The sequence below is a fragment of the Trachemys scripta genome, chromosome 9 (assembly GCF_013100865.1).
Source record: "Trachemys scripta elegans isolate TJP31775 chromosome 9, CAS_Tse_1.0, whole genome shotgun sequence".
In the NCBI taxonomy this organism is placed as follows: Eukaryota; Metazoa; Chordata; order Testudines; family Emydidae; genus Trachemys; species Trachemys scripta.
The window spans coordinates 27,558,588-27,584,887 of record NC_048306.1 but is presented as its reverse complement, the minus strand read 5'-3'; the positions used below and the strand labels follow the sequence as shown (position 1 = coordinate 27,584,887).

Below are 26,300 nucleotides of genomic sequence, written 5' to 3'. Positions count from 1 at the left end.
ACCATGTCTACTTAATTAGTACATAGCTGTTTTCAGCTCACATTACCCAATAAACACATCTTTAGAGATGATTTACCATTCATGCTCTAACAAAAGAAGGAAGTGGTTCCTGTTTGCTATAGGAAAAGCCTCTTCAGCCTATTGAACTGTTCCATTAACCTTAGACAAAGCCCCATAATACATACTAATTGGGAGAATGCCAAGCCTGTTTCCTACAAGTGCTTTCAGAGCAAACACCTGTGTTTTCATTTTATTTGTTGTTGTTGTCAAAAAGAGAAAAGAAATATTCCTTAGGAATTAGTACTCAGGTAAAAATGATTTGCCATCAAAAAATTCTATTCATAACTAATACTTTACCTTGACAAAATGCTTCAAGGACACAGCCTAGTAAAAAATCCCACTGCCACAATACCAACACTTCGGATGACCAGAGAAAAAACAAAGCCTCTCCAGTTTGTTTCATGGGTGAGTTTGGCAGCATTTTGTGTAATTTCACTAGCTGTTTTCCTGGTATACCAGTTCCCCTATTTGTTTGATTTGTGTTTGTAATACCATCAGTATTGGCAGTGAGACTCAGAAACAAGGGTATTACCTGGACTCAGGTTTTTAAACTGACTAGATTCCAAATGATGTTTAAACATCCTATTTGCTGTGATATGTAAGACACAGTGCGCTAGATTCTGGCCCACACTGCAGTCCCTCTGGCTGCTGCAGTGGTACGAAGGTACTCTACTATGCTAAACGGGCAGCTGAGCAGTCCCCTGGCAAGCTGGAATCCTCTGTCCTCGTAGCTGGTGTAGCCAACTCTACATCACCCCTAACTGGCCCCTGAAAATGAGGGCATATCAGAGGTGGAAGGGAGCTTGTCCAAAGCACGCTGCATTCCAGCAATCCCCAGCTGGCATAACAACCCCATGGGGACTTAGACCAGCCCTGAGATTGGGCCAAGTGTAAAGCCAACATAGTCTCCCCACATTCCCTACAGCTGCTCTGAGCTGCAATTTGTCATAGCTGAGGATGTAGCCCATTTTGTCCTAGAGGCAGTAGATAAAGGAACTGGCCTGGGAGTGTAAACATATGGGGGTCTACCGTGGACTCTGCCACTGATCTGCTGCACGACTATGGGCTAGTCACTTAGGCTTGGTCTACACTACCCGCCCCAATTCGAACTAAGGTACGCAACTTCAACTACGTGAATAACGTAGCTGAAGTCGAAGTACCTTAGTTCGAACTTACCTTGGTCCACACGCGGCAGGCAGGCTCCCCCGTCGACTCCGCGGTACTCCTCTCGCCGAGCTGGAGTACCGCAGTCGACGGCAAGCACTTCCGGGTTCGACTTATCGCGTCCAGACTAGACGCGATAAGTCGAACCCAGAACTTCGATTTCCAGCCGTCGAACTAGCTGGTAAGTGTAGCCAAGGCCTTAGCCTCTCTGTGCCTGTTTCTCTCCTGTGTAGCTGTTCAAAAGTGACCGCAGGTAGGGTATGTTTGTAATTGTAGTGCTTTCACCTCTCACATTCTAGAAACTGTTAATATTACACCAAATCATCTCTACCAATGCTGAAACACACTAAATAAAGTTTTCCAATTACATGAAGGCCCATAGAAATGGCTGATATTTAACCTCAAATAGGAAGTGAGCCAAATCCACCAAATTAAATTAGTTTAGAACTCCGTACCACTGTGTTAGGGAAACAATGTATGTTTGGTTTTTCGAGTGTGATGATCCCTTGCAATTTGAAGCTACAAATTAACATCCAATTAAATTTACCACTTCCTCGGGGCCCAGTCTTGCTCTGGGGCTCACATGATAACTCTATGCAGGCTATTTGTGCAGCACTTGTGCACACAAGCAAGGTAGTAAATAGTGTGGTAGCTGTTCTGCATAATCCAGGTGAAGGGATTTCTCAGCCCCTGCCCACCCTATGTTTGCAAAGCCTGTAACGTGGGCATTTCCGATGCATATGTTTGGGTGGGTGGGCGGCTGGGTATCTGTGCTTATGTGGGCTAAAGCCAACTTACATGGACATGGAAAACTACTATACAGCAGCCCTTCTTTGTGTCAGGAGTATCTTCACCCCAAGTATAGGATTAATTGCTCTTACTTCTATAGCATGAATCAAATGAGAGTCCTTTCAATGACTTCAGTGGGCTTTGGAGCAGGCTGCTGCTGAGGGACGAAAGCTGAGAGATGTAATTGCCATGTATATGAATATATCCAAATACATTGCCACTAGACTTGCTATCATGTCCCAGCCAGCCCCCGCAACTCAGAGCTCTGCCCACGTTTGGGGCTATGTTTTCCTTTGGTGTCAGCTCTTTTCTTTTGGAGGGTGTCCTTCTAGCATTTGGTGATTATTAGTGGCCAGCCAGAACCCCCACAGAAACACAAAAAACAGAACTACAGCTAAGCCTATATGCTAACTTCTTACCGCTAGGTCCAGAGCTGGGGCTAGTGCCTGGTGCACAGGGCACCAATGCCAGGTCATTCCCCCAACTAGGAAAGCTCACACACACCCTCCCCCGTTGCCTCCTTGATCCCTTCCAGACAGGTAGAAAGGACCAGGTTAGACCGGGTTAGGTTAGACTGTAAACTCTTTGGGGCAGGTACAGCACCTAGCACAATGGCACCCTGATCAGGTCCCTGTGTGCTACTGCAATAAGAATAGCAGAGCTTACTACCTTTGTATGACCCAGAGCCTGAAAAGGAATCTGCATTCAGAAAGCCCCGCTGAACTAAATAGGACTCTGCAAGGGCTCAAGGGTCTTCACAGGCAAATTGCTTGGCAGGATCAGTCCTATTAGCAAAGCAAATTGAAATGCTATAATCATACCCACCCTTTGGCTAGGCATAAAGAGCTGACCCACTTACCCGGATGTGAATCTGTTCCCCTACCGTGGGCGCACTTTCTCTTTTCCTCTTCACATCTAATAAGTCAACGAGAGGACGGATGGTCATTCCCTGCAGCATAATGACATGCACACAAATCAGGCTCTCTTCACAACACAGCAACTTTTCAAAGGACCAGCATGTTTTCTAGTTACGTATCTTTTAGCCTGTGCTGAAAATTTGCTGTTGAACAGCATCACCAACGTCAACACAAAATTAGCATAGCAACCCAGTTCCTGCTGCACTGAATCCTGACTTGTTTCCAGTGAGAAGAGTTCTTTGGGCCAGTCTCTCTCCTCAGCTTTTTTGCTCTTTTCAATATGTGAAGCCACTATCTGTGAAAAACTCTGTACCTGTTTGCAACCCAAAAACTTTATTTACCAACAGACAAGCTATGTTAACGATCCCAGTCCTCTCACACATTCATAGATTTTAAGGCTAAAGGGACTTGCATTACCTCTTGCATTACACAGGTCACAGAACCTCACCCAGTAATTTCTGCCTCAAGTCTATGAAAACTGCACAATTAATTGATTTTTTCAGTTTGGTGGCCAAACTGAAAAAATCTGGGAGAAAAAAATAAACATTTGGAGTCTAATTGAAACTGATTTTTTTATTTTTTTCTCACCTAAGGATTTTTTTTTAAACCATTTCAGGACAAAAAATATTTTGTTCAATCCAAAAATATTTTGTTCAATCCAAAAATATTTTTTTCATCCAAAATATTTTGTTCAATCCAAAAAAAATTTTTTTCATTCTACTGTGTTACATTTTCAGGTGGTTTTTTTTTACCCTTTGCAAAAAATCAAACAAATCTAGCTAAATTTAGAACGAAAATGTCATTTCCAAATGAAAAGTCAAAGCATGATATTTCAAAAATGTCAGAAAAGCTCATTGTGATTTTTTAAAAAAACCACGTTTTTTCATTTTTCATTCAGCCAAAACTATTTGCCAATTTAACCTGAATCCATTAAACAGTTTTGGTCACCCTGAAACTTCCTGTTTTGGTGAATAAAATATTCCAATGACAAATTTCACTCAGCTGTAAAGCCTATAACTTCTGCTTGAGTGCTAGCATGTCTTGTAGAAAAAGCTCTAGTTGAAATGTAAAATTGTTAACTGATGACAGTTCTGAGCACCTTGCAGGAGTCTTACTGTCAGCATCTTTGATTTATCTATGACTCTAACTCGGGGGGGGAGGGAGGGGAGTTTAAAAAAATCTTTCCATGGAACTCATGAATGAGAAATTCTGAAGTTCTGCTGTGATTACAATCCATTATATCTCTTAAGTTTGCCACTTTAAGAAATTACTTTCCTATGCTATGCCTGCAGCAGAAATGATACAGTAGCTGATGCTCATGACTCTCTTGAATGTCACAAGAGTTGGCACGGAGGACAGCTTTAATTGCAAGAACAATTAATGTGTCATTTTAATCACTAATGTCAATACAGAATTCATCAACATTCAGTGTAAATAATATAAATCTTACAAATTTAGAAATAACACATATTGCTAATTAAGCAGCGCCTATGTAATTTGGCCTCTTGTCTTTTGCTGGATAATCAGCTGGGTTTGTTTTCATTTTAAACTGACAGTACTGAGTTCTGTGACCATGACTCCCAACTTCTCACATACACAGAAAGAGATTTCTATGGCTCTGATCCTGAGTGTTGTTTTATATGAGCAGGCCCCTGTGCTTGTGCAGAGCCCCATTGACTTCAACAGAGTTCTGGTGGGGAGATGGGGCGGGGGCAGACTCCTGCAGCCACATGGATAAACTTGCTGGATCGTGGCCTTAGTACTGATTGATGGCTGTATATAACCTGTGTGAAATGTATTCCTGGTGTCCAGAGCCGGCTCCAGGCACCAGCTTACCAAGCAAGTGCTTGGGGCGGCCACTCCAGAGAGGGGCGGCACGCCCAGCTGTTCAGCGGCAATTTGGCGGATGGTCCCTCACTCCTGCTCGGAGCGAAGGACCTTCCGCCGAATTGCCACCGCAGATCGCGATCGCAGCTTTTTTTGTTTTTGTTTGTGTTTGGCTGCTTGGGGCAGCCAAAACCCGGTAGCAGGACCTGCTGGTGGATAAGTGTCCACATCACACAAAAAACCCAAAACAAAAACCTTCACAATTTAACAGTTCCTTCTTAGCAATTTCACCAGGGAGGTCACAGTCTGAATAGGCAGAGAGAGTGAACTATAAATGGAGAACATGGCATTTAGTTTTTAAAGGACATTGAGAGAAAAAACAATGATGCTCCTTTGTGGCATTCAAGACAAACCAAAGGCTCTTTTGAGGACTTTATGGTGCAAGTGGCATCCATCAGGCCAGTCTGGGAGCACTGAGCATCTGTCAATTGCCAAAAAATTTTCACAAAATTATTGATCACTCCTGCTGTGTAAATTCAGGAATGATGAAGATACTCTTGCCACAGGTTCAGATAGACCAAAATAGACATTGTAACTGGGTTATATACTGCATGGCCACACCTAACTGCTTACATATCATATTTTATGTCTAGTAAAGGCATTGCCAGATAATCAGCTGGGGCTTTCCAAGAGAAAAAAGCTCCCTCAAGACTCCTTACACATCCCTTTACCCCTCTGCACCAGCATCAAGGCCAACTACACTATGCCCTGAAGTTTTTACTCAGTCTTTACTCACACAAAAGCGCTCCCTGAGGTCAGGATTTGCACCATTGTTAATACAAGCTGCTGATGTACATCAATAAAGAAAAAGCTTTAAAAACAACAGCGCCATGAATGTTATTTTTTAACAAATCATTTATTTCTTCCCCCTTCCATCCAAGGTGAAATGCATTATGAAGAATGCTGGGACACTGAAGCAATCTCCAGGCCCAGCTCCAGATGTAACTGGAAACACTCCCCTTCACTTCATAGGGTGTGGGATCAATTTACACTCCGTGGTTTTTAAAAGGTTGTCTTTAATATCTGATCTATCATTTTTATATTTTTTTCTACGTTGGGGCATGTCAAGGTTGTTGTTTCTTTAAGCAAGTTTAAATGTTTCTGATTCTTTTGGCTGTCTCTGCTAAATGGTGCCACAGGTACCCAGAATTTGAATCAAGCTAGTCTTCATGAATACTAAGTGTCTGCTGAATGACTCAAGGTCAAAGGGTCATTCTATTGACACATACCCACAGGGGAGTCCCACCCTTTCGCATGGAGATGACATCACCATTTGAGCTCTGAGGTTACACAAAAGCCCTTCCACCATTCTGAGAATTATTTTACGAAGCTTCTGTGGAATGGAACCGCTGCCTTAGAGCAACCTTTGTCAGGGACTCCGAGTCTCTCTGCAGGAGCGGTCCTGCCAAGTGACCGGATCTTTTCAATTTCTGACCCACATTTGCATCTTAAAACCTGTCAACCTGAACCCAACTCCCCTTTTCCCACCCCCTGGCCTCCGCTCACTCCATTCAGTCTGCCGGATAGGATTGGAAATTTTGCTCCACAATAGAGATCCAGCTGCCTGTCTGACTCAACTCCAGGCCCAGTCACATTGGCATATCAAGATCATTACTGGTTTTGCCCAATTGATCGTATCAAATATGAGGAGCTTTGCTGTGTGAGGTCAATTGTAAAACATACCAGTGTGAATCTTCACCTCGTATGCAGCCTGAGCATGAGTGTGCTGGAGAGTTCAGCGGGGTCCATGTGGAAGAAATTCTCTCCCACCGGGTGTGGATCAGCAGTGAAGCCACTCTGCACCTCTAAATGTGGCTTCAGAAGCCTCAACAGCTGCTTCAAACCTTCTACAGGGTGGGAAGTGGGTGGGGGGAGGAGGGCAGGCATTGGATTGGTGAATCTGTATGGAGCTTGTGCACACAGGTGCAAGAAGCCCCCATGGAGCTGTACTAAATGGTGCCACCCCTTTCACTGACCTTCTGAATCTTGCCCCCATATAGATTCATGCAGCAGAACTGCCCTGGGATCTACTGTGCTGCTTTGCTCATCCAACTCTGCCAATAGAATGGGGGAAGGTGGGAAGATAAGGCTATGTTTATTCCAGGAAGCAAGAGTATCAGCATCATGTGCTTCCCACAAGCAGTTACCCAGAAATAAAGGTCCTGAACCTAACCCTGGACTTTTAAAAATAGGACAGTTTGGGAGTTCCTTGACCAGATAATCCCAAATTTCCACCACAAACTCACCTTGGGCCCTGACCTGACATACCAGTCTTCAAGATGAACTAACTGTGCAAGTGCATTTTAGGGAGGTATGAAATTTGGGCTTTAATCAGGAACCTTGCTGCAACCATGGAGTCACTGCTGCTGCAGCTTTGATGATAGCACAGGGTGCAGGGCAGCAGAGAATCGGAGCCAAAATCTTTAGCAAACTAAAAGTGTCTAGGAATATTTTAACCACTAGATGGCACTTGAATGCCAAGAGATGTTTTCGATGTGCATTTTTCCTTAAAGAGAAGCACACAAGTTATAAACGGATCCCACAATCAAAGTAGGTCTTAATAACCTTCAGTATTAGCATAGACTAAAATGATGGGAAATCTTTGACCTTCATTTACATATAAGAAAGGGGAATTAGGAATCATTTTAAACTAAAAGTGGGACATTGTAAACAAGAGAGAACAACATATAGTGAAACAGAAACATATAAGCAAGAAATTTCATATAGATAGAATTCAGAGTGGTAGTCGTGTTAGTCTGTATCAGCAAAAACAACGAGGAGACTAATAAATGTGTTAGTCTCTAAGGTGCCACAAGGACTCATCATTGTTTTTGCATATAGATAGAAGTATTTTGAAACTAACGTTTTAAAAAAGATTGCCATTAGAATCCCAATGTAAAATTAGATCATTTAACAGAATAGGTGCTGGAACTTGGGATGTGGGGAGTGCTGCCACACCCCCTATCTTGAAGTGGTCTTCATTATATACAGGCTTTACAGTTTGGTTCAATGGCTCTCAGCACTCCCTCTATACAAATTGTTCCAGCACCCCTGTTTAACAGAAGGGCCATTTAATTACTCTTAAAATTCGAGGGACCTGATCCCCATTCTCTTTCAGTCTATAACGAAACCTCCATTGATTTAAATAGGTAGAGCACTGCCTGGATACAAAATTTGTATCCACATCCAATCCACAATCTGTAAACATTGGTCTGCGGATATCCACATCCACATCATAAAGGGGATATCCACAGATTTGCAGAGCTCTAAATATAAAATTTGGATCTGCACCCCTCCATGATCCACAAACATGGTCCATGAATGCGGGATATTCACAGATATAAAGCAGATATCTGCAGATTTGCAGGAACAGGAGCAGGACTAACTTCAGTGCATGGCAACTAGTGGCAGATTCTCTAATTTACCTCACTTTAAATACACATGGAAACAAATTTTGAACCTTAATCAGAAGCATCTATGAAAATTACATCATTTGTGAGATAGCAGAGATTGTGCAGTTTGCTCACTGGATTCTTTTTCATAATTCCATTTCTTATCATTACAAACCATCTAGATAAAGTTAGAATGCTTCCAAACTCAGTTTGGTTGGTGAAGTTTCTATCTTTTTATCTTACTAGCAAGCTAATATATTTGAGCTACCTTGGGCTGTAAGACAAGAGCATTTGGCTAACATGAGTGGTATCATCTTATTTGTCATATTATTCTTGAGGAACAGTAAACTCCTTAAAAATCCACTCTTTCCATGAAGTGGACTGTAATGAACCATTATTTTGATTGTTTATGATTTATGTTACTTATGTAACTAGTCACACACCCCGATCCTTTTTTCAACGCTAGACAATATGGTAATTTAAAGCTATCACAACGGCAGGGCCTTCTTTCAATGAAACATAGACTCATAGACTCTAAGGTCAGAAGTGACCATTCTGATCATCTAGTCTGACCTCCCGCATGATGCGGGACACAAAAGCTGACCCACCCACTCCTGGAAGAATTCTCTCCCTTGACTCAGCTGTTGAAGTCCCCAAATCATGATTTAAAGACTTCAAATCGCTGAGAATCCTCCAGCAAGCGACCCCTGCCCCATGCTGCGGAGGAAGGCAAAAAACCTCCAGGGCCTCTGCCAAGCTACCCTGGAGGAAAATTCCTTCCCGACCCCAAATATGGTGATCAGCTGAACCCCGAGCATGCGGGCAAGATTGTCTAGCCAGACCCTCTGGAAAAAGTTCTCTGTAGTAACTTTTAATATCTCATCATTGACCATTGTTGCTAATTACCAGCGATGGCACGTTATTGACCTAATGACTAAAATCACTTTATCCCATCAAACCATCCCCTCCATAAACCTATCAAGCTTAATCTTAAAGCCAGAGAGGTCTTTTGCCCCCACTGTTTCCCTCGGAAGGCTGTTCCAAAATTTCACCCCTCCGATGGTTAGAAACCTTCGTCTAATTACAAGCCTAAACTTCCCCACGGCCAGTTTATATCCATTCGTTCTCGTGTCCACATTAGTACTGAGCTGAAATAATTCCTCTCTTTCCCTGGTATTTATCCCTCTGATATATTTAAAGAGAGCAATCATATCCCCCCTCAGCCTTCTTTTGGTTAAGGTAAACAAACCGAGCTCCTCGAGTCTCCTTTCATACGACAGATTTTCCATTCCTCGGATCATCCTAGTTGCCCTTCTTTGTACCCGTTCCAGTTTGATTTCATCCTTTTTAAACATGGGAGACCAGAACTGCACACAGTACTCCAAATGAGGTCTCACCAGTGCCTTGTATAACGGAACCAGCACCTCCTTATCCCTACTAGAAATACCTCGCCTAATGCATCCCAAGACCGCATTAGCTTTTTTCACGGCCACGTCACATTGCCGACTCATAGTCATCCTGCGATCAACCAGGACTCCGAGGTCCTTCTCCTCTTCCATTACTTCCAACTGATGCGTCCCTAGCTTATAACTAAAATTCTTGTTATTTATCCCTAAATGCATAACCTTACACTTCTCACTATTAAATTTCATCCTATTACTATTACTCCAGTTTACAAGGTCATCCAAATCTCCCTGCAGGATATCCCGATCCTTCTCCGAATTGGCAATACCTCCCAACTTTGTGTCATCCGCAAACTTTACCAGCCCACTCCTACATTTGGTTCCGAGGTCAGTAATGAATAGATTAAATAAAATCGGACCCAAAACAGAACCTTGAGGAACTCCACTGGTAACCTCCCTCCAACCTGACAGTTCACCTTTTAGTATGACCCACTGCAGTCTCCCCTTTAACCAGTTCTTTATCCACCTCTGGATTTTCATATCGATCCCCATCTTTTCCAATGTAACCAATAATTCCTCATGAGGTACCGTATCAAACGCTTTACTGAAGTCGAGGTATATTAGATCCACCGCATTTCCTTTATCTAAATAATCTGTTACTTTCTCAAAGAAGGAGATCAGGTTGGTTTGGCATGATCTATCTTTCGTAAAACCGTGTTGTAATTTGTCCCAATCGGCATTGTCCTCAAGTCCTTAACTACTTTCTCCTTCAAAATTTTTTCCAAGACCTTGCATATTACAGATGCTAAACTAACAGGCCTGTAGTTACCCGGGTCACTTTTTTTCCCCTTCTTAAAAATAGGAACCACATTAGCTATTCTCCAGTCAAACGGTACCACCCCCGAGTTTACAGATTCATTAAAAATTATCGCTAACGGGCTTGCAATTTCTCGCACCAGTTCCTTTAATATTCTCGGATGAAGATCATCCGGTCTGCCCAATTTAGTCCCGTTAAGCTGTTTGAGTTTGGCTTCTACCTCGGATACAGTAATGTCAATCCCCACTCCTTTATTCCCATCAGTCTCGCTTCTACTATTCCTCAGCCTTTCATTAGCCTTATTAAATACCGATGCAAAATATTCATTTAGCTATTGTGCCATGCCTAGATTATCCTTAATCTCCACTCCATCTACAGTCTTAAGCGGTCCCACTTCTTCTTTCTTTGTTTTCTTCCTATTTATATGGCTATAAAAGCTCTTGCTATTGGTTTTAATTCCCCATGCAAGATCCAACTCTACACGGCTTTTGGCTTTTCTCACTCCATCTCTACATGCTCTGACCTCAATAATTTAGGTTTCTTTACTGATTCCTCCCATCTTCCACTCCTTGTACGCTTTCTATTTTTTCTTAATGACCCCTCTGAGACGCTTGCTCATCCAGCTCTGTCTAAATCTCCTGCCTACGAACCGTTTTCCCTTTCTCGGGATACAGGCCTCCGACAGCTCCTGCAACTTCAACTTGAAATAATCCCAGGCGCCTTCCACCTTTAGATCCCTAAATATGTTAGTCCAATCCACTTCCCTAACCAGTCCTCTTAATTTATTAAAGTTAGCCCTTTTGAAATCGTAAACCTTAGTCTCTGATTTAATTCTGTTAATCTTTCCATTTAGTTTAAACCGAATTAGCTCATGATCACTCGAGCCTAGGTTGCCCCTAAAACCATTTCCTCAACGAGGTCCTCACTACTCACCTATACCAAATCTAAAATGGCATCCCCCCTCGTCGGTTCAGCAAGTACTTGATGAAGGAATTCATCAGCTATCAAGTCTAGGAAAATCTGAGCCCTATTATTGTTACTAGCATTTGTTCCCCAATCTATATCCGGGAAGTTAAAGTCTCCCATGATTACACAGTTCCTATTAGTATTTACTTCCCTAAAAACGTTAAAGAGTTCTCTGTCCATATCCAGGCTAGATCCCGGCGGTCTATAGCACACCCCAAGCACTATCCCAGGGGAGGCTCTAGTAGTTCTTTTACCCAATGTGAGTATTGCCCAGACAGACTCCGTCTTATCCATTCCATCACTTATTATTTCTTTACAGTTTACTTCATTATTGACATACAATGCTACTCCCCCTCCTTTACCTTTGATCATAAAGTGCTAACAGGTGTTAGCCTTTTGTATGTATGTGAAGCTATCTCTGACATATATACTAACGCCAAGATTTTCCAGTGACTACTGATTCTGATTGCCCCAGTTGTTGTGTGCATCATAAAGAGACCTGATTTTCAGAAGATACTGAGCCTCTCAAAATTGGTACCACACACTCAAAATCAGGCCCCTTTAAGTTGTCTCATGCCAAAAACTGAGATGTTCAAAATCACTAGTTACTTTTAAAAACCTTGCTCTTAGTGTTAAGTGGGTTTAGAATGCATCCATTTCTTTGCTCTCTCCCCTGGTGTAGTGAGAATTGACCTCGTCTGGAGGACCGTTTAACTAAAGTTCCATATTACTACAAAATCCAGGTATGCCTGTCACTGGCCTTTTAAGAGGGAAGAGGCTGGTGCACTTGTGACGGTCACCTGATGCTCAGAGGGCTTAGGAGAGGGTAGGGGAATCTGGGTGAGTCAGGGCAGAGAGAGTAGATGTGGGGCTTTCACTGCCTCAGAGAATGAATGCAGAGAGCAGAAAGCTCTGCAGGCACTCCATGAGAATAGGGAGACAGGACACTAGCTGGGTGGCCTGGGGAATGGGAGAAGGAGCTGCTGGAGCAAGAGGGAGCACTGGGGAGTGCCCCTGTGGCCCCTGTCCTGTACAACAAGCAGGGAACTGAGAAAAGCCCAGGAGGAATGTGAGGCTTTTATTAAGCCCAGGTCGGATGGGCGGTGTTTGTGTTACTGCTTCATTTGAGCTTTTGAACTCTAGTGGGGGATTCCGGGGGGGCAAGCATGAGAGCCCTCCAGCCTAAAGTACAACTGAGACTGACAAAGAGCCTCAGGTCACCAAAAACAATGAAGCCAGAACCTTTTGAGTCATGGCACTGATGTTTATTTTGTGATTTGATATTAATAAATTAACCCATCTCATAGTCCAGAGTGTGTTGGAGAAATATTCTTGAGGAGCCCTGAGAAGGGGAAACTGAGGTAAAAGCTTCTGCAGGGTCATCCCATGCCAGGAGAGGGTGCTCTGAGATGGCAGCCATGTGACAATACCCAATATAACACCTGTTTTTCTCCTTAATCGGGTATCAAATCCTAGAGTGTATTTTACTTTGGTGCTCATTCTGCTCCTGGTAAAATACCTAAGGGCCTTGCTTTAAAGGGATATCTACATTAGCTTTTTCCTACTAACCTTTTCACCATTATTATTCCTGGTAGAGCTACACCAGTGCAAAGATGTGGTTTGTCAACATGGAAAAGACTCGCATAGACAAGGCCTAACAGTGTTACTCAGCGACTGTTGTCAACCACACAAATATAAGACACATTCTCCCAACTCCTGCCTCGTTCAATAAGAATTCTAACCTCTGCACGCCTGATACAAGGAAAGGTCTGATAGCTTTATGTTCAATTCTTTTGTCCAATTAGAGTCCACACTAAATCTAAAGAGTGTCAGCATCAGCCATGTATCTGAAACAAAAACACTGTCATGCACTATGTAATAATTGGACTGACGTAGGCATTCTACCATATGGATAGTATCCTTACCTGTACAAACACAGTGAAGAGAATAAGTACAGTTGTGGCTGCAATGAAGAGCTTCTTTCTAGGGAAGTCAGGGAGCAAGAAAACCAGAGAGAAACAGATGGCGCCTCTAAGACCCCCATATGCTATAATAAACTGATCCTTGCTGGTAACAGTGTTCACATGTAATCTGTTCACGAAGAAAGTCAATACAAGAACCCCTATTAAAGTAGGAAAGAAGATGAGAAATTAGCAAGCAAGAAGAGAACTTACACAGCATTAAAATAAGTGGCTATTACACTGTGAACAAATTATACATCAGTAGGAATAGGGCAGGGAAGACCTTGGTAACATACTACACTCCTCCACTGGCCAGATCCACTGGGTTTCTATCTGTCTGATACTAGCCCCAGAATAGCTAAGAATCCAAACCCAGTTATGTCTGACTTGGAGGAGACAGGAAATGGTGTTGAATGGCCACAGTTTGGTAGGTCTCGTAAGACCTATAAGACGTTAGACTGATATTTTGGTAATATCCCATGTTGGATACTATCAACCTTATGTGTCGTCAAGATCTATTCTTGAAACTGGGGTTCCTTTTAGAACAAGAATGAGGTTTGACCCAGAGTTTTAGTTTATGTACATAGCCATCACTGAGGTGTTCCTAAAATATACAAATTCGGTTAGTGAATAAGTGCTAAGTATTAACTGAGTATTTAATAAATAAAACTATTATAATACAATACAATGTATTAACGTATTTGTTTTGATGGCAGTTTAAAAAAATATTTTAAAAGTCACTCTTTGTTTCATATTAACAGTAATGCACAGGTCCAAGAATTCATATTCATTAGTATAATAATATGGGAACCGACCCTGGGAATTGACTTAAACAGTAGTTGATTCATTCTAATTGGTAATTAATTATTGGATTTTCTGGGTGATAAATACTCTTTCAAGGGCAAACTGGCAATTTGGTTTATTTTAATAATTTAGTTACAGGTTACCTTTTGAACTGCATTTGGTTTTAAGCAACAGCCAGGGCACACAAAATATTTTATGTTTTGTAATTGCATTAAGCTTGTGGATTTGGCAGTCTCTAATTCATAGAGATTAATACTGTGTGAACTTTAAGTTTATGAAAGGTGCCACAGCAATTGATGCAATTGATAATCATTTGCAATTAAACAGAAGCAAAAAGTTGCAGTAGGTCACACTGTGGGTCTATTAATTTGACAATATCCCTGTTACAGAAACTGAGAAAGAAACACATACGTGGCTCTAAACTTCTAGGGCCTGATTCTGACTTCATTAACACCTGTGTAAATCAGGCCTTACTCCATTTACACCAATGGAACATGTACAGATGAGATCAGAATCAGGCCCTTAAACTCTGAAACAGTGACTATAATTAAGCAATAACAATGGAGACCCTGGACATTTCATTTCTTGAAGATTAATCTTTAAGATTAATGACTAGCTTGAGAATTGATGACATAAGAGGGTCATGAATTCTCTCCCTTGCCCCCTAACATCACTACAGCTTTTTTTTTAAATGTTTTAAAGACATTATCCACCTCATTTGTTGGGAAATAAACTTTAAAAACAACACTATACAAACACCTCCCCACACACTTCTAATAACTAGGAATAACCAATTTCTCTCATACAGAGGAACAATTTGGAAAAGGCAAGAAATCTTGGAATATTCAGTAATAGCGAACATGATTAAGGGGAACTGTAGCAATGATGTATTCCCAGCTCCAGGAGCGCCCGGGAATTAAGGCCAAGAGGAGCAGATGATGACAAGAACTCCAGTTTTCATTTTCAACGTTCTAGCTAACTGACAATAACACTTTTAGTTTGAAAAAATGCTACGTAGAAACATATTTCACAACTAGACCAGAGCCTTCAAGTGCCATCTTTAAGTAGGAGTGGTTAGTAATAAATACATTTTCCATCCATATAGTCAATTATCATTTATGTCCCTTAAATTAACTCAGGATCTGTTTGGTTGAAGATGTAGCATATGATTAACTATTTGGGCCAAAATATTTCTCCTTTTGGAGAAGCACCATAACAAACAGATAGCAGAAAATTCTAACTTGTTTAAAGAATGGCAAAATATTGGTGTCCTGGGGCCTGCTGTCACCCACTCAATTGCTTCATTTTTCTGCACTTTTCAGACCTCCTCCAACTTATGCCAGTGTGACTCCACTCAGCTGGTTTCAATAGAGTTATTCCTGATTTAGTGCAGCGTAAGTGAGAGAATCAGAGTGGCTCCACTAGTAGGATGAGGTCCTGGAACCTGGTGGAAAGGGCCAAGCTGCTCCAATAACATCAAAAACTTCTCGCCACAAAGACCTTTTCACAAGAGCTTTATTCTCAGGTTTAGTGTCCTCAGGTTGCAAAAAAAACCAGCAACAAAGGTTCTTACAGAAAATAAAAGATGCATGAGTAGTGGTAAGTAGCAAGAGGGGCTCACCATCCTGAGTACAAACCCACCAGGCCCCCATGGGTATGCACTCGGGGGTGCTAACCCGAGCCCCTGCCCGAGTTACCATGACTACACTACTATTTTTAGCATGCTAGCTTGATGAGAGCTAGTGTGAGTATGTCTCCTTGAGCTCCAAGCACAGACATACCCTAAATATTGTAAATAGGTGAGCCAGAGACCAAAATGTTGAATGAAATTCAGCCCTGGATGAATGTGGGCCTAGCACCCTTTGAAGTCAAAGGGAATTATTATTCCAGGGCTGATTTTGATGTCATCTCTTCTTTGCTCTTTCTGTTTACAATATTAAACCCTTTCCGGTGATGTGATAAGTAAATAGAGAATTTGAGGTTTACTGCCTATTCTTGGAACACCAAGGCAGTTTGTTAGGTGCCTTAATGATTGTTACTGACATTGTTTGTTATCCTCCTGCCATGAGCTATTTTCAAACAAGGGGAATTCAAATAATTCAGAATGCTTTTTTCATTGCATTGAAAACGAACATTTTAAACAAAGGAAACCATTTTCTCATAGTAAAACACTCAAGGGTGTGCATAATTGACCAATAAATGTGCTTCCAGGTACATTTATGGCACTCAGTTATTAACAGCAAATCTAGTCATGTGTTAATAGCCAATAAAGCACATCCTGCCATGTCTTGTTGTTAATCACTGAGAATCCAATTTAAGTAATTCGTTTAATGAGCCTATTAAACTTCAGGTCAAGTTTTAACCACAAAGGTATTTCTGGTTGCTTTAGTGGTTTGTAAACAGACACCCCATGAAGCAGCTTTCACAAATTCTAGGTGCCACCTTTCTTCTCAAAAATGTACTATGTTTGTGACACCTTTGGACATTAATTTAAGATTAAGTTATAAAAGGCATCCCTAGAAGAGAAAAGAGATTGCACGTAGCTACGGGCTCCAGGATTAAATCCCAGTATCAAGAGACCTGATTCTCCACTCCATTGTGGGGTCCTTTCCACCTGTGCAAAGTGGTTGTCAAACACCCCTCCTCGACTTTGCACAGATGTCAGTGACTCCATGTGGTGCAGGGCAGTGGAGAAGCATGCTCCCTGAACGTCAAATCAGTGCAAGTTACACTTCTTTACTACTTTCACCCATTGTCCTGACCATTTACAAACACTGGAAAATGTCTTTGGGGGTTGCACCTGCTTACATGTGGTCTGTTTTTTGTCTGGTTACTGTAAAAGTCATCAAAGATCTAGGTCACAGCCTTTTTTCAGGATTTAAGAAGATAATTTTCAACTCCAAGTGTGTTGGGAAAGGATTTGGGGGCCTATCCCTACCCTCCCATTTAGAACTTGGTCTTGGTCTCCCCACCCATGAGTGACTCTGTATTCTCAGGTGGGGGTTTATAAGCTAGTGACGGGGAGAGCAAGTTAGCCCTGGGTCTTGTTTAACTTGCCCATTTAAATGGCAAACCTTTCCCTAGCGTGCCTGAGTTCTAGCTGTTGTGCCTCTATATGAAAAAAGGTGTGTTGTTTCTCTAACAAACTGTCTGTATGAATTGAAGTGGTTGTGAAAGGTGCCTGACTGACAAACCCACAAATGGAAGTCCTCTTATTAGCTACAGCTTAGGAAATGCCTGGGCAGCAGCAATGTAAATTTCCTCACTTTAAGGCTTTAAGCCACATTTACATCATTAGTATTCTGGGCTGGTGAGTACCTAGCATTATTTAGGTGTCTGAAGGAGCTGCCCTAAGTTACAGACAGCCAGAGCTGCTCGGAATTGCTGGAACATGATGCACCCCAACATACTGGGACTGGCAAGGGACCCTGTGTTTCCCATAACTGCACGGGGGGAATTCTCCTATTGCTGGCCAAGGGGCTTTTACGGAGCAAAGAGTGGCCATGGTGAGAGGGAAAATCCCTCCTGTATTCCTATACATTGTGCTCAGGTAGGTAAACAAGAACAAAGACATAGAACAATAGGGCACAATACTAGGCTATATATTAAGTTTCTCTATTTGCATATTATTTGTTTATATATTGTCTCCAAACTCTGGGCTAGGAGCATGTGTTGTGTGTCTTTATGGCAAGGAAGAATCCCTAAAAAGTAATGTTGGGAGTATCCCAGGGTTGCTGACTAAAGGAGAGGTTTAGCCCTCTGCTTTAAAAATATAAGATGAGAGAAAAAGTAATCATGGGGCCTCTACATCATCATCAAGGGAAGCGTTCATCCACTATTTGTTATTCACTGAATCTTATTCTGAAAATCGCAGTGCCCAGCTCTGAAGCCTAGATTAATCTCCAGTTTTGCTCTGTTTCCAGGATACCATTTGCCCATTAACATTTTCCAGCTGTTCCTACAGGAGAATTTACAGCTGCTGAGGTCTTGGTTCATATCATTTCCCTCCTGTGCTGCAGAGAGTGTGGATTATCCTCTACAAAAAATAACTTGATGTAACTGCAGCGCCCCTCATTTGCTTATGTTCTTAGACATGCTAACTCAAAACTTTACCAAACCCCGGGCTTCTCACATTTTTGCTGGCCGCCTCCATTTCAATGCCCCAGTGCTCTTCTATACCAGTTCAGTGGAAGACATTCTTCCACAGGGAAGCAGAATGGCCCAGGAGTTCCAGGACAGAGAGATCCTGTGTGCCGGCTGTGATGTCCCTTTATGGGATACAGTTTGCTCCTCCTGCATAGGTAGCCAGCTCTGCTGGAAAGTGCACAGATGAATGGAGTCATGGATCTCCATCCTCCCTACCCTCTTTGGGGCACAGAGCAAGTCCCAGGGCAGTAGGAGGGTGCAGTCCCTGTGCTACTGTGAGTGCAGGAACTGAAATTCTTGTTACCAAACAAGCAAGTGATGAGTTTCTCACATGCTGTCTGCCCACTGTACCCAGATAATGGCCAGGCGGAATCTGTCCTGGGTTTAAGTAAAGTTACTGTTGTCATTTTAAAATACTTCCATCCCACATCTACTGTAAGAGATGACTACACATTGTGTATAAGGACTCTGGATTGATCGCCCAGCTGCATAGATGCGCATGGGGATTCACATTTCACTACAAAACACAGGCCTCTGCTTCTCCTGCTAATAATACAGCTCATTAGCTCAGCTAGCAGAGAGAACTGGTTATACATAACATCCAGTCCATCACCTTCCCGTCTAAGGGAAATGATTCACATGCAACCAAGCCAATACAGGACTTATTTCTTCCAGTTAAGACAGCATTTGCCCTTGAATACACTCTAGAGGAGTTGAGTACTCAGGAGTCCAAGCCAATCCTGAGGCACTCATCTGAATCAATCTGTGCCCAGATACCTGCAACCACGTTAAGAAGAGACAATAAGATTCATGCTTAAGATGATCAGCTCCAAAAACAAGATCCCCCCTATTAGCTGAAGAACCAGTTTATCTTATCCAATACAGGAACAAAGGGAGTCAATCACATTTTCCATTGAAGGATGTGATAAAGTGAACTGGAAACATGGTAGAAATACAAATGGAAGTACTAAATGAATCAGCAGTTAGAATTAAAGTTATGTTCTGAATGTTAGGCAACCAGTACTTTTCAAAGAGTCACTCCACTCCTACGCTTAAATGAGATACATAATAAACTCCGAGATTGTACATGTCATTGCCACAAAGAAAAATCAGTTTTTCACCATACCTAGTGCTCTCCAAATAAGACAGAAAATGACGGTAAAGCAAATATAAGACCAACTCCACTCGTGGTTGTCTCCAATGGTAGAGACCCCAAGGAAGATGAAGATAAGGGTATCACTAACACTACTCCACATCTTCATAAAGTATTTGATTGTAGTGTGAGACTTTAGAGAGATATTCGCCTCCACATAACGTTTCATGCCCATGGCACAAGCAATAATACTGAGGAAAGAAAATAAATCAATTACATATGGTACATAGGTTGGTTGGCAGAACATGCTAGATAGGCAAAAATTATATCATAGCCTTTCCAAGACAATGTAAGTTTTGGGTCAGATTCTGGTACGCTGAGACTCACTAAGTAGTACCTTACTCCCCAAGTAATTCTATTAAAAATCAGTGAGACTACTTGTGCAGAAAGAGACTACTCTGTGTGAGTAAGGGTATTTGGATCTGGCCCTTAATAAATAAATGCTAAGTTATTACATTGATTGTAGGGAGGTAGCGACACCTATAGTTAATGTTGCCCAATGCTTTCCATTATAAGACCCTGTTTTCAGTTCCTTATAAGTTTGCCAAACTTTAACCATTTGGGCTGAAATTTTCAATCCTGGGTGTTTGCCTCAGGCTGATGTTTTCTGGAAAATTTCAGCAAAAAAGGTTCAGCTGTTTCTCAGAGTGAGGTTAGGGGAAAAAATACATTGGCTTGCTTATGTTAAAATATTCTTATAAACATTTCATTGAGAAGATCTAGCACCTCCTCCATGGGCCACCTTATTTCTAGCATTTCCTAGCTTTTGAGTGTTTTACTTTGCAACTTTGTAACATTCTTTTAATGTAGCTTTACATATCATTATTAATATATTGCATATATCCACTTCCTGTCATCTGTTTGCCATCAGCAGTGCAACAGTGACAGATTCCAATCAAGACTTAATCTCAATTTTTGGAATCAAAGACTCATAAATATTAGAAATGCAAAAGGCCTGTTAGATAATAACCAAGTTCATCTCCCAGCCATAGCAGGACTGTTCCCTATATACACAATAAAAATTGCTCCCTGCAGTACACATTGTTATTTGTATTACCATGGTGCCCCTGGGTCCCAGTTATGGATCATGCCCCACTGTTCTAGGCTCTGTAGAAGCACATAAAAAAGAGACAGTCAATGCCCTGAAGAGCTTGCAGTCCAAGTGCAAGACCAGAGACAATGGGTGGATGCAGCAAACTGGCAGTAGGGAGCATAAGGAAATGATGAGACAATACTGAAGAGACAAGAATTACAGAAAAGGAATAGGAGCACATTCCAACATAAATTACACCAGTGTAAATCTGAAGTAATTCAGCTCATTCAATGGAGTTTATATCACTATGAGGCCAGAATCTGGCCCATAAAATTTTGATCTCTCAAAAGCATAATAGTGAACTCCTTTAAAAAAAATCTTGAGAGCTTTTCCAGTGTTTTTCTGTATATCGTGTCTTTTTATAACTCCACTCCCGTGCTATCCCATGTGCCCACAGAACCAGCTCTAACTCACAGATCTGTATGGCACATAGAATAATGCTAATGAGCTGAGCATTTATTGCCCTTTCACAGCTTCCACAAGTTAGGGGTTGCGCTGAGAAGTAGCCTGTGATGAGGAGGAGAATGTCATGCACAAAGATGTTTGCCCAGATTCTGCACTGCTCTCTGATGCTTTGGGAAGCCCATCTGGTGAATTCTGGCCCTAAAACCATCATAATCAGCTACAGGAAGATCATCCCAGTATGAAGGGATCTTCAGAATACAGAGACCTGAGGTAGCAGCTCCTGTGCTGCTGGTATGAGGGGTGTGAAGAGGGCTTCTTCAAATCTGGCTGATCTGTGGCTGCTGTATCAGACTCTTGGGGCCAGGGGCAGCCAGCGTAGCATACGAGTAGCCTACAAGCTGCTCTAACTAACACCAGGGACTGGCCCAGGATGGGAGAAGCACATTTTACATTCTCATCTGCATCCTGAGCTGCTATGTTCTTTGGCCGCAGCTGAGGAGCTGGCCCCTTAAATCAGCTGAAGGACTACAGAGAGCTCAACTACTATCAAAGAAATCTTACTGAACATTCACTAGGCTTCAACGGGACCACTGTGCTTCTGAGAAAATTAGAGTGTCACTACAGCAGTAACATTTTACCTCTTCATATATTGTACATACAAGGTCATTTTAGAAGTGTGAAGCACCAATTAAAACTTTTACCCTTTAATTGTTCATGGATAATTGGTTATTTAAACTACAGGATACATGTGGTTAGCCTAATTCATCATCTTTTCAAATCAGCATAATTTCAGCCTAGCAGTCTCAGAAGGTCAAAGCAATTGAAATCAAAGAGTCAAAGAACTGGGGGGTGGGGGGTATGTTACTTTGACTGAAACACATTGTACTAAAGGACCGGTTGAACTCCTGAAGGCAAGACAAATATCAGTTTCTGAATTCTGGTCACCATTGCTATTTTGACAACAACTCTCTGAAGCAAAGGGCCTGGTTTTCTTCTAATCTATATCCGTGTACATCAGGAGTAATTCCCCTGAAGCTGCTAGCATTACACTGAGATAAATTGGTGTGATGTACATAGGATCTAGCCTATTGACTTTAAATTTTACTTTACTGGTGACTGCCACTCCATAGTTTTCCAAACAGCCATTGGCTACTGCTGGTCCATTCTATTCATAGTTCATTCTCTCAGCTGGTGGTCATGCAGCATATAATACAGGGGCCACAGAATGACAAACTTACGCATGGAAAGAAGTAGACACTGCCGAGATTAGCATTGGACACTGATTGCAAAAAACACATTCTGACTGGGTGTTTGGGCCTTATTGGCAAAGTCACAACTGTATGCCAGCTCCCAGTGAATATACAGTACAGCTATGGGCATGAAAAAGAGAGAAAATGAGAACATTTCTGTCCAACTTTCTCCTCCCTCCCTCCCTCTCTTTGATTTTAATCTCATCATTTTTAAGTCTTATTTTACCTGTAATTTCCATCCTTTCTTATTTCATATGCGAGTCCCAGGAAATCGACAAAAGTAACCCACTACTTTTTTGCCTCCACTTCTAAACTGCAACTCCCTGCAGCGAAATGAGGCAGAGAGAGGAGCTCATCCGTCCTTTCTGTATTCACTGCCAAAATGTTGGGCAAAGTACATCCTAGTGCACAGTGGGACTAGAGTGGGCCTCAGGAATAAATGTGATCATTTTCTGTTGGAAACTGTCAATTTTTCTAAGTAGGGGAAATATGTGGCCACTGGGAAGCCTGGATGTGCAGATCTGTACTGAGCATTAATAACATGGGTAGGGAGCACTATCTGTAAGGGCAGCAAATAGTGTGTTTCAACAACTGAACAGAAGGATGACAACAGCAGCAATGGCCAAGGTTTCCATGAGATGAGATTTCACCTGACTATTTTTCTACAACCCATGGAAAACCAAAGAGCCTGATTCTCCTCTCACCAGCCTCCTCTGTCCTCTTCTACTAGTAAAACACCATTAATTTCAGCATAGTTATTCCTGGTTTGTACTGCTGTTAGCAAGAGCAAAATGAGGCTCATCTTCTTGTGATCATTCCCCCTCTGCTGGCTCAGCAGCAGGTAATTAACAAACTCTTATTGACCCAGCTGTGCAGATATTTATAGAGCAAAACAATGAAGTTAAACTACAACAGTTCATTTCAAAGCACAAAATAAAAATACTGTTAGTATGGGGGAAATATTTTCAGGATACTAAGCTGGTATCAAAAACAAGAGAGCAATACAAAAAAATTTAAAAGGCTTAGAAAACACAAATGAGCCATAAGCGTCTTTGTACTGTGACAGACCCAGACCAGTGGGGTACAGGAGTCTGGTAGAGGGCAAATATACTGGTCACTGGATGAGTAGTTTTCTGTTCCCTGAGTGACCAGAGCAGGGGCTGTACTAGAATAATCAGGAACCTGCTAGAATCCTACAAATTAGGACACCTGGAGCCAATTAAGAAGACGCTGCTAGAATCAATTAAGGCAGGCTAATCAGGGCACCTGGGTTTTAAAAAGGAGCTCACTTCAGTTTGTGGTGTGAGTGTGAGGAGCTGGGAGCAAGAGGTGCAGGGTATGGGTATGGGTATGGGTATGGGTATGGGTATGGGTATGGGTATGGGTATGGGTATGGGTATGGGTATGGGTGACTGAGGCGCACAAGCGTTATCAGACACCAGGAGGAAGGTCCTGTAGTGAGAATAAGGAAGGTGTTTGGAGGAGGCCATGGGGAAGTAGCCCAGGGAGTTGTAGCTGTCATGCAGCTGTTACAGGAGGCACTATAGACAGCTGCAGTCCACAGGGCCTTGAGCTGGAACCTGGAGTAGAGGGTGGGCCTGGGTTTCCCCCAAACCTCCCAATTGACCTGGACTGTGGGTTCTTCCAGAGGGGAAGGCCTCTGGACTGTTCCCCCAACCCACATGGTGAATGTCTGAGGCAAGAAAATCCGCCAATAAGCGCAGGACCCACCAAGATAGAGGAGGAACTTTGTCACAGTACTTATATTTAAATCTTAAAATATACTGCTATCTGTAATGTCAATTTCTTATGACAAGGAATTAGCTGTCCAAGCAATCATTTTGATCCAGAACCAATGCATTATTAAAAAGAAAAGAAAATAGGTTCCATAATGGGTACAGTACATTGTGACAGAAGGAAACACCATTAAGTCTGAATGCCTTCTCCTTTCATGCTGATTATGCAGCATATTTCTTTCACTGTTCAGTCAGATGATACTATAACAGACCCTTAGTTTGTTTTCCCATGAACTATAATTGTTTTCAACAATAGTGAAATATTGCTTTGTCTTGGCAATTCTAGGAAACAAAAGTCTGCAAAGTATAAAAGATTCCTATTTATATACAACATAGTACCATTGGTTTCAAAATAGATCATCCAGATACTGCTGTATTTAACTGGATGTTTAATTTTTCATTTTCTTCTCATCATCAGTATTATCAATACTGGAGTTGTCTATAAGGCAAATATCACTGGAGTCTAGGTGCACTTTATAGTCATTAGGGAAATACTAAATATCTTTACTTTTGCAGTTGTCAGCACTAGATGAGTCCGTTTCCTGAGTCAGGGTCAGAGCTAGCAGATTGCAACCGGTGCCAGGGAGACGGACTGGATGACCTCATGCAGTCTTTTCCATCTATTCTGTCTTTGATTCTAAGGTAAGATCTCTTTGTCCATTAGAAATACTAGATCCAGTTTTGCAGGGCTAAATCATTTCTTCCTCAGGCACAGTTCTCATTGATGTTAGTGGGAGTTTTGGTGTCTGATTCAAGTTTGAAGGATTTAGCCCACAGTTAATCGTGTTCTTAAAGGCTAAAGTCAACTTCTTCACATTAAAAACTAGTATCTCTCAATTACTATATAAGGCTGTACTTAAAGAACCTTAAAAAGAACAGGAGTACTTGTGGCACCTTAGAGACTAACAAATTTATTAGAGCATAAGCTTTCGTGGACTACAGCCCACTTCTTCGGATGCATACAGAGTGGAATAAATATTGAGGAGATATATATACACACATACAGAGAGCATAAACAGGTGGGAGTTGTCTTACTAACTCTGAGAAGCCAATTAAGTAAGAGAAAAAAAACTTTTGAAGTGATAATTACAATCTACATATCACACAGACTATGCTGAGAGACTGTGTCACACACTCTCAAAGAAACTGCGAAACCACCTGATCAGCATCCTATACAGCAAACAGGGAAAGATTAAGAATGAGCTCTCAGAACTGGATACTCTCATAAGAAACCAACCTTCTACACAAACTTCCTCATGGATAGACTTTACAAAAACTAGACAAGCCATTTACAAGACAAACTTTGCCTCTCTACAAAGGAAAAAGGACACTAAACTATCTAAACTGCTACATGCCACAAGCAGCCACAACAGTAGTTCCCTTAACCCACCCAGCAATATTGTTAATCTTTCCAGCTATACTCTTAGCCCAGCAGAAGAGTCTGTCCTATCTCGGGGCTTCTCCTTTTGTCCCTCCAGACCCATGAATATGATACAGTTCTGCGGTGACCTAGAATCCTACTTTCTACGTCTCCGACTCAAAGAATATTTCCAACATACCTTTGAACAGCATACTAACCCACAGAATTCCCCCTACCAGCACTACAAAAAAAAAAGGATTCTGCGTGGACTCCTCCGGATGGTTGAAACAACAGACTGGATTTCTACATAGATTGCTTCCGTCAACGTGCAAAGGCTGAAATAGTGGAAAAGCAACATCACTTGCCACATAACCTCAGCAATGCTGAACACAACGCCATCTACAGCCTCAGAAACAACCCTGACATCATAATCAAAAAGGCTGACAAACGAGGTGCTGTCGTCATCATGAATAAATTGGAATATGACCAAGAGGCTGCTAGACAGCTCTCTAACACCACATTCTACAGGCCATTATCCTCTGATCCCACTGAGGATTACCTAAAGAAACTACACCATATGCTAAAAAAACTCCCTGACAAAGCACAGGAACAAATCTGTACAGACACATGCCTAGAACCCCGACCAGGGGTATTCTATCTGCTACCCAAGATCCATAAACCTGGAAATCCTGGACGCCCCATCATCTCAGGCATTGGCACCCTAACATCAGGCTTGTCTGGTTATGTGGACTCTCTCCTCAGACCCTACGCTACCAGCACTCTCGGCTATCTTCGAGACACCACTGACTTCCTGAGGAAACTACAATCCATCGGTGATCTTCCAGAAAACACCATCCTGGCCACTATGGACATAGAAGCCCTCTACACCAATATTCCACATAAAGATGGACTACAAGCTATCAGGAACAGTATCCCC

At 42.0% G+C, this 26,300-nt stretch overlaps 1 protein-coding gene across 1 annotated transcript in view; it reads right to left on the bottom strand.

The window, feature by feature from the left end:
• LOC117882909 (sodium/hydrogen exchanger 2-like) overlaps positions 1-26,300 on the bottom strand; it is a 60,178-nt gene that overhangs the window by 24,863 nt on the left and 9,015 nt on the right. The window contains exons 4-6 of the mRNA XM_034781794.1: positions 19,433-19,650; positions 13,321-13,517; positions 2,873-2,962 (exon numbers count right to left, since the gene is read on the bottom strand). Coding sequence (XP_034637685.1) covers positions 2,873-2,962; positions 13,321-13,517; positions 19,433-19,650 — 505 coding nt within the window. The remainder of the gene's footprint in view (positions 1-2,872; positions 2,963-13,320; positions 13,518-19,432; positions 19,651-26,300) is intronic.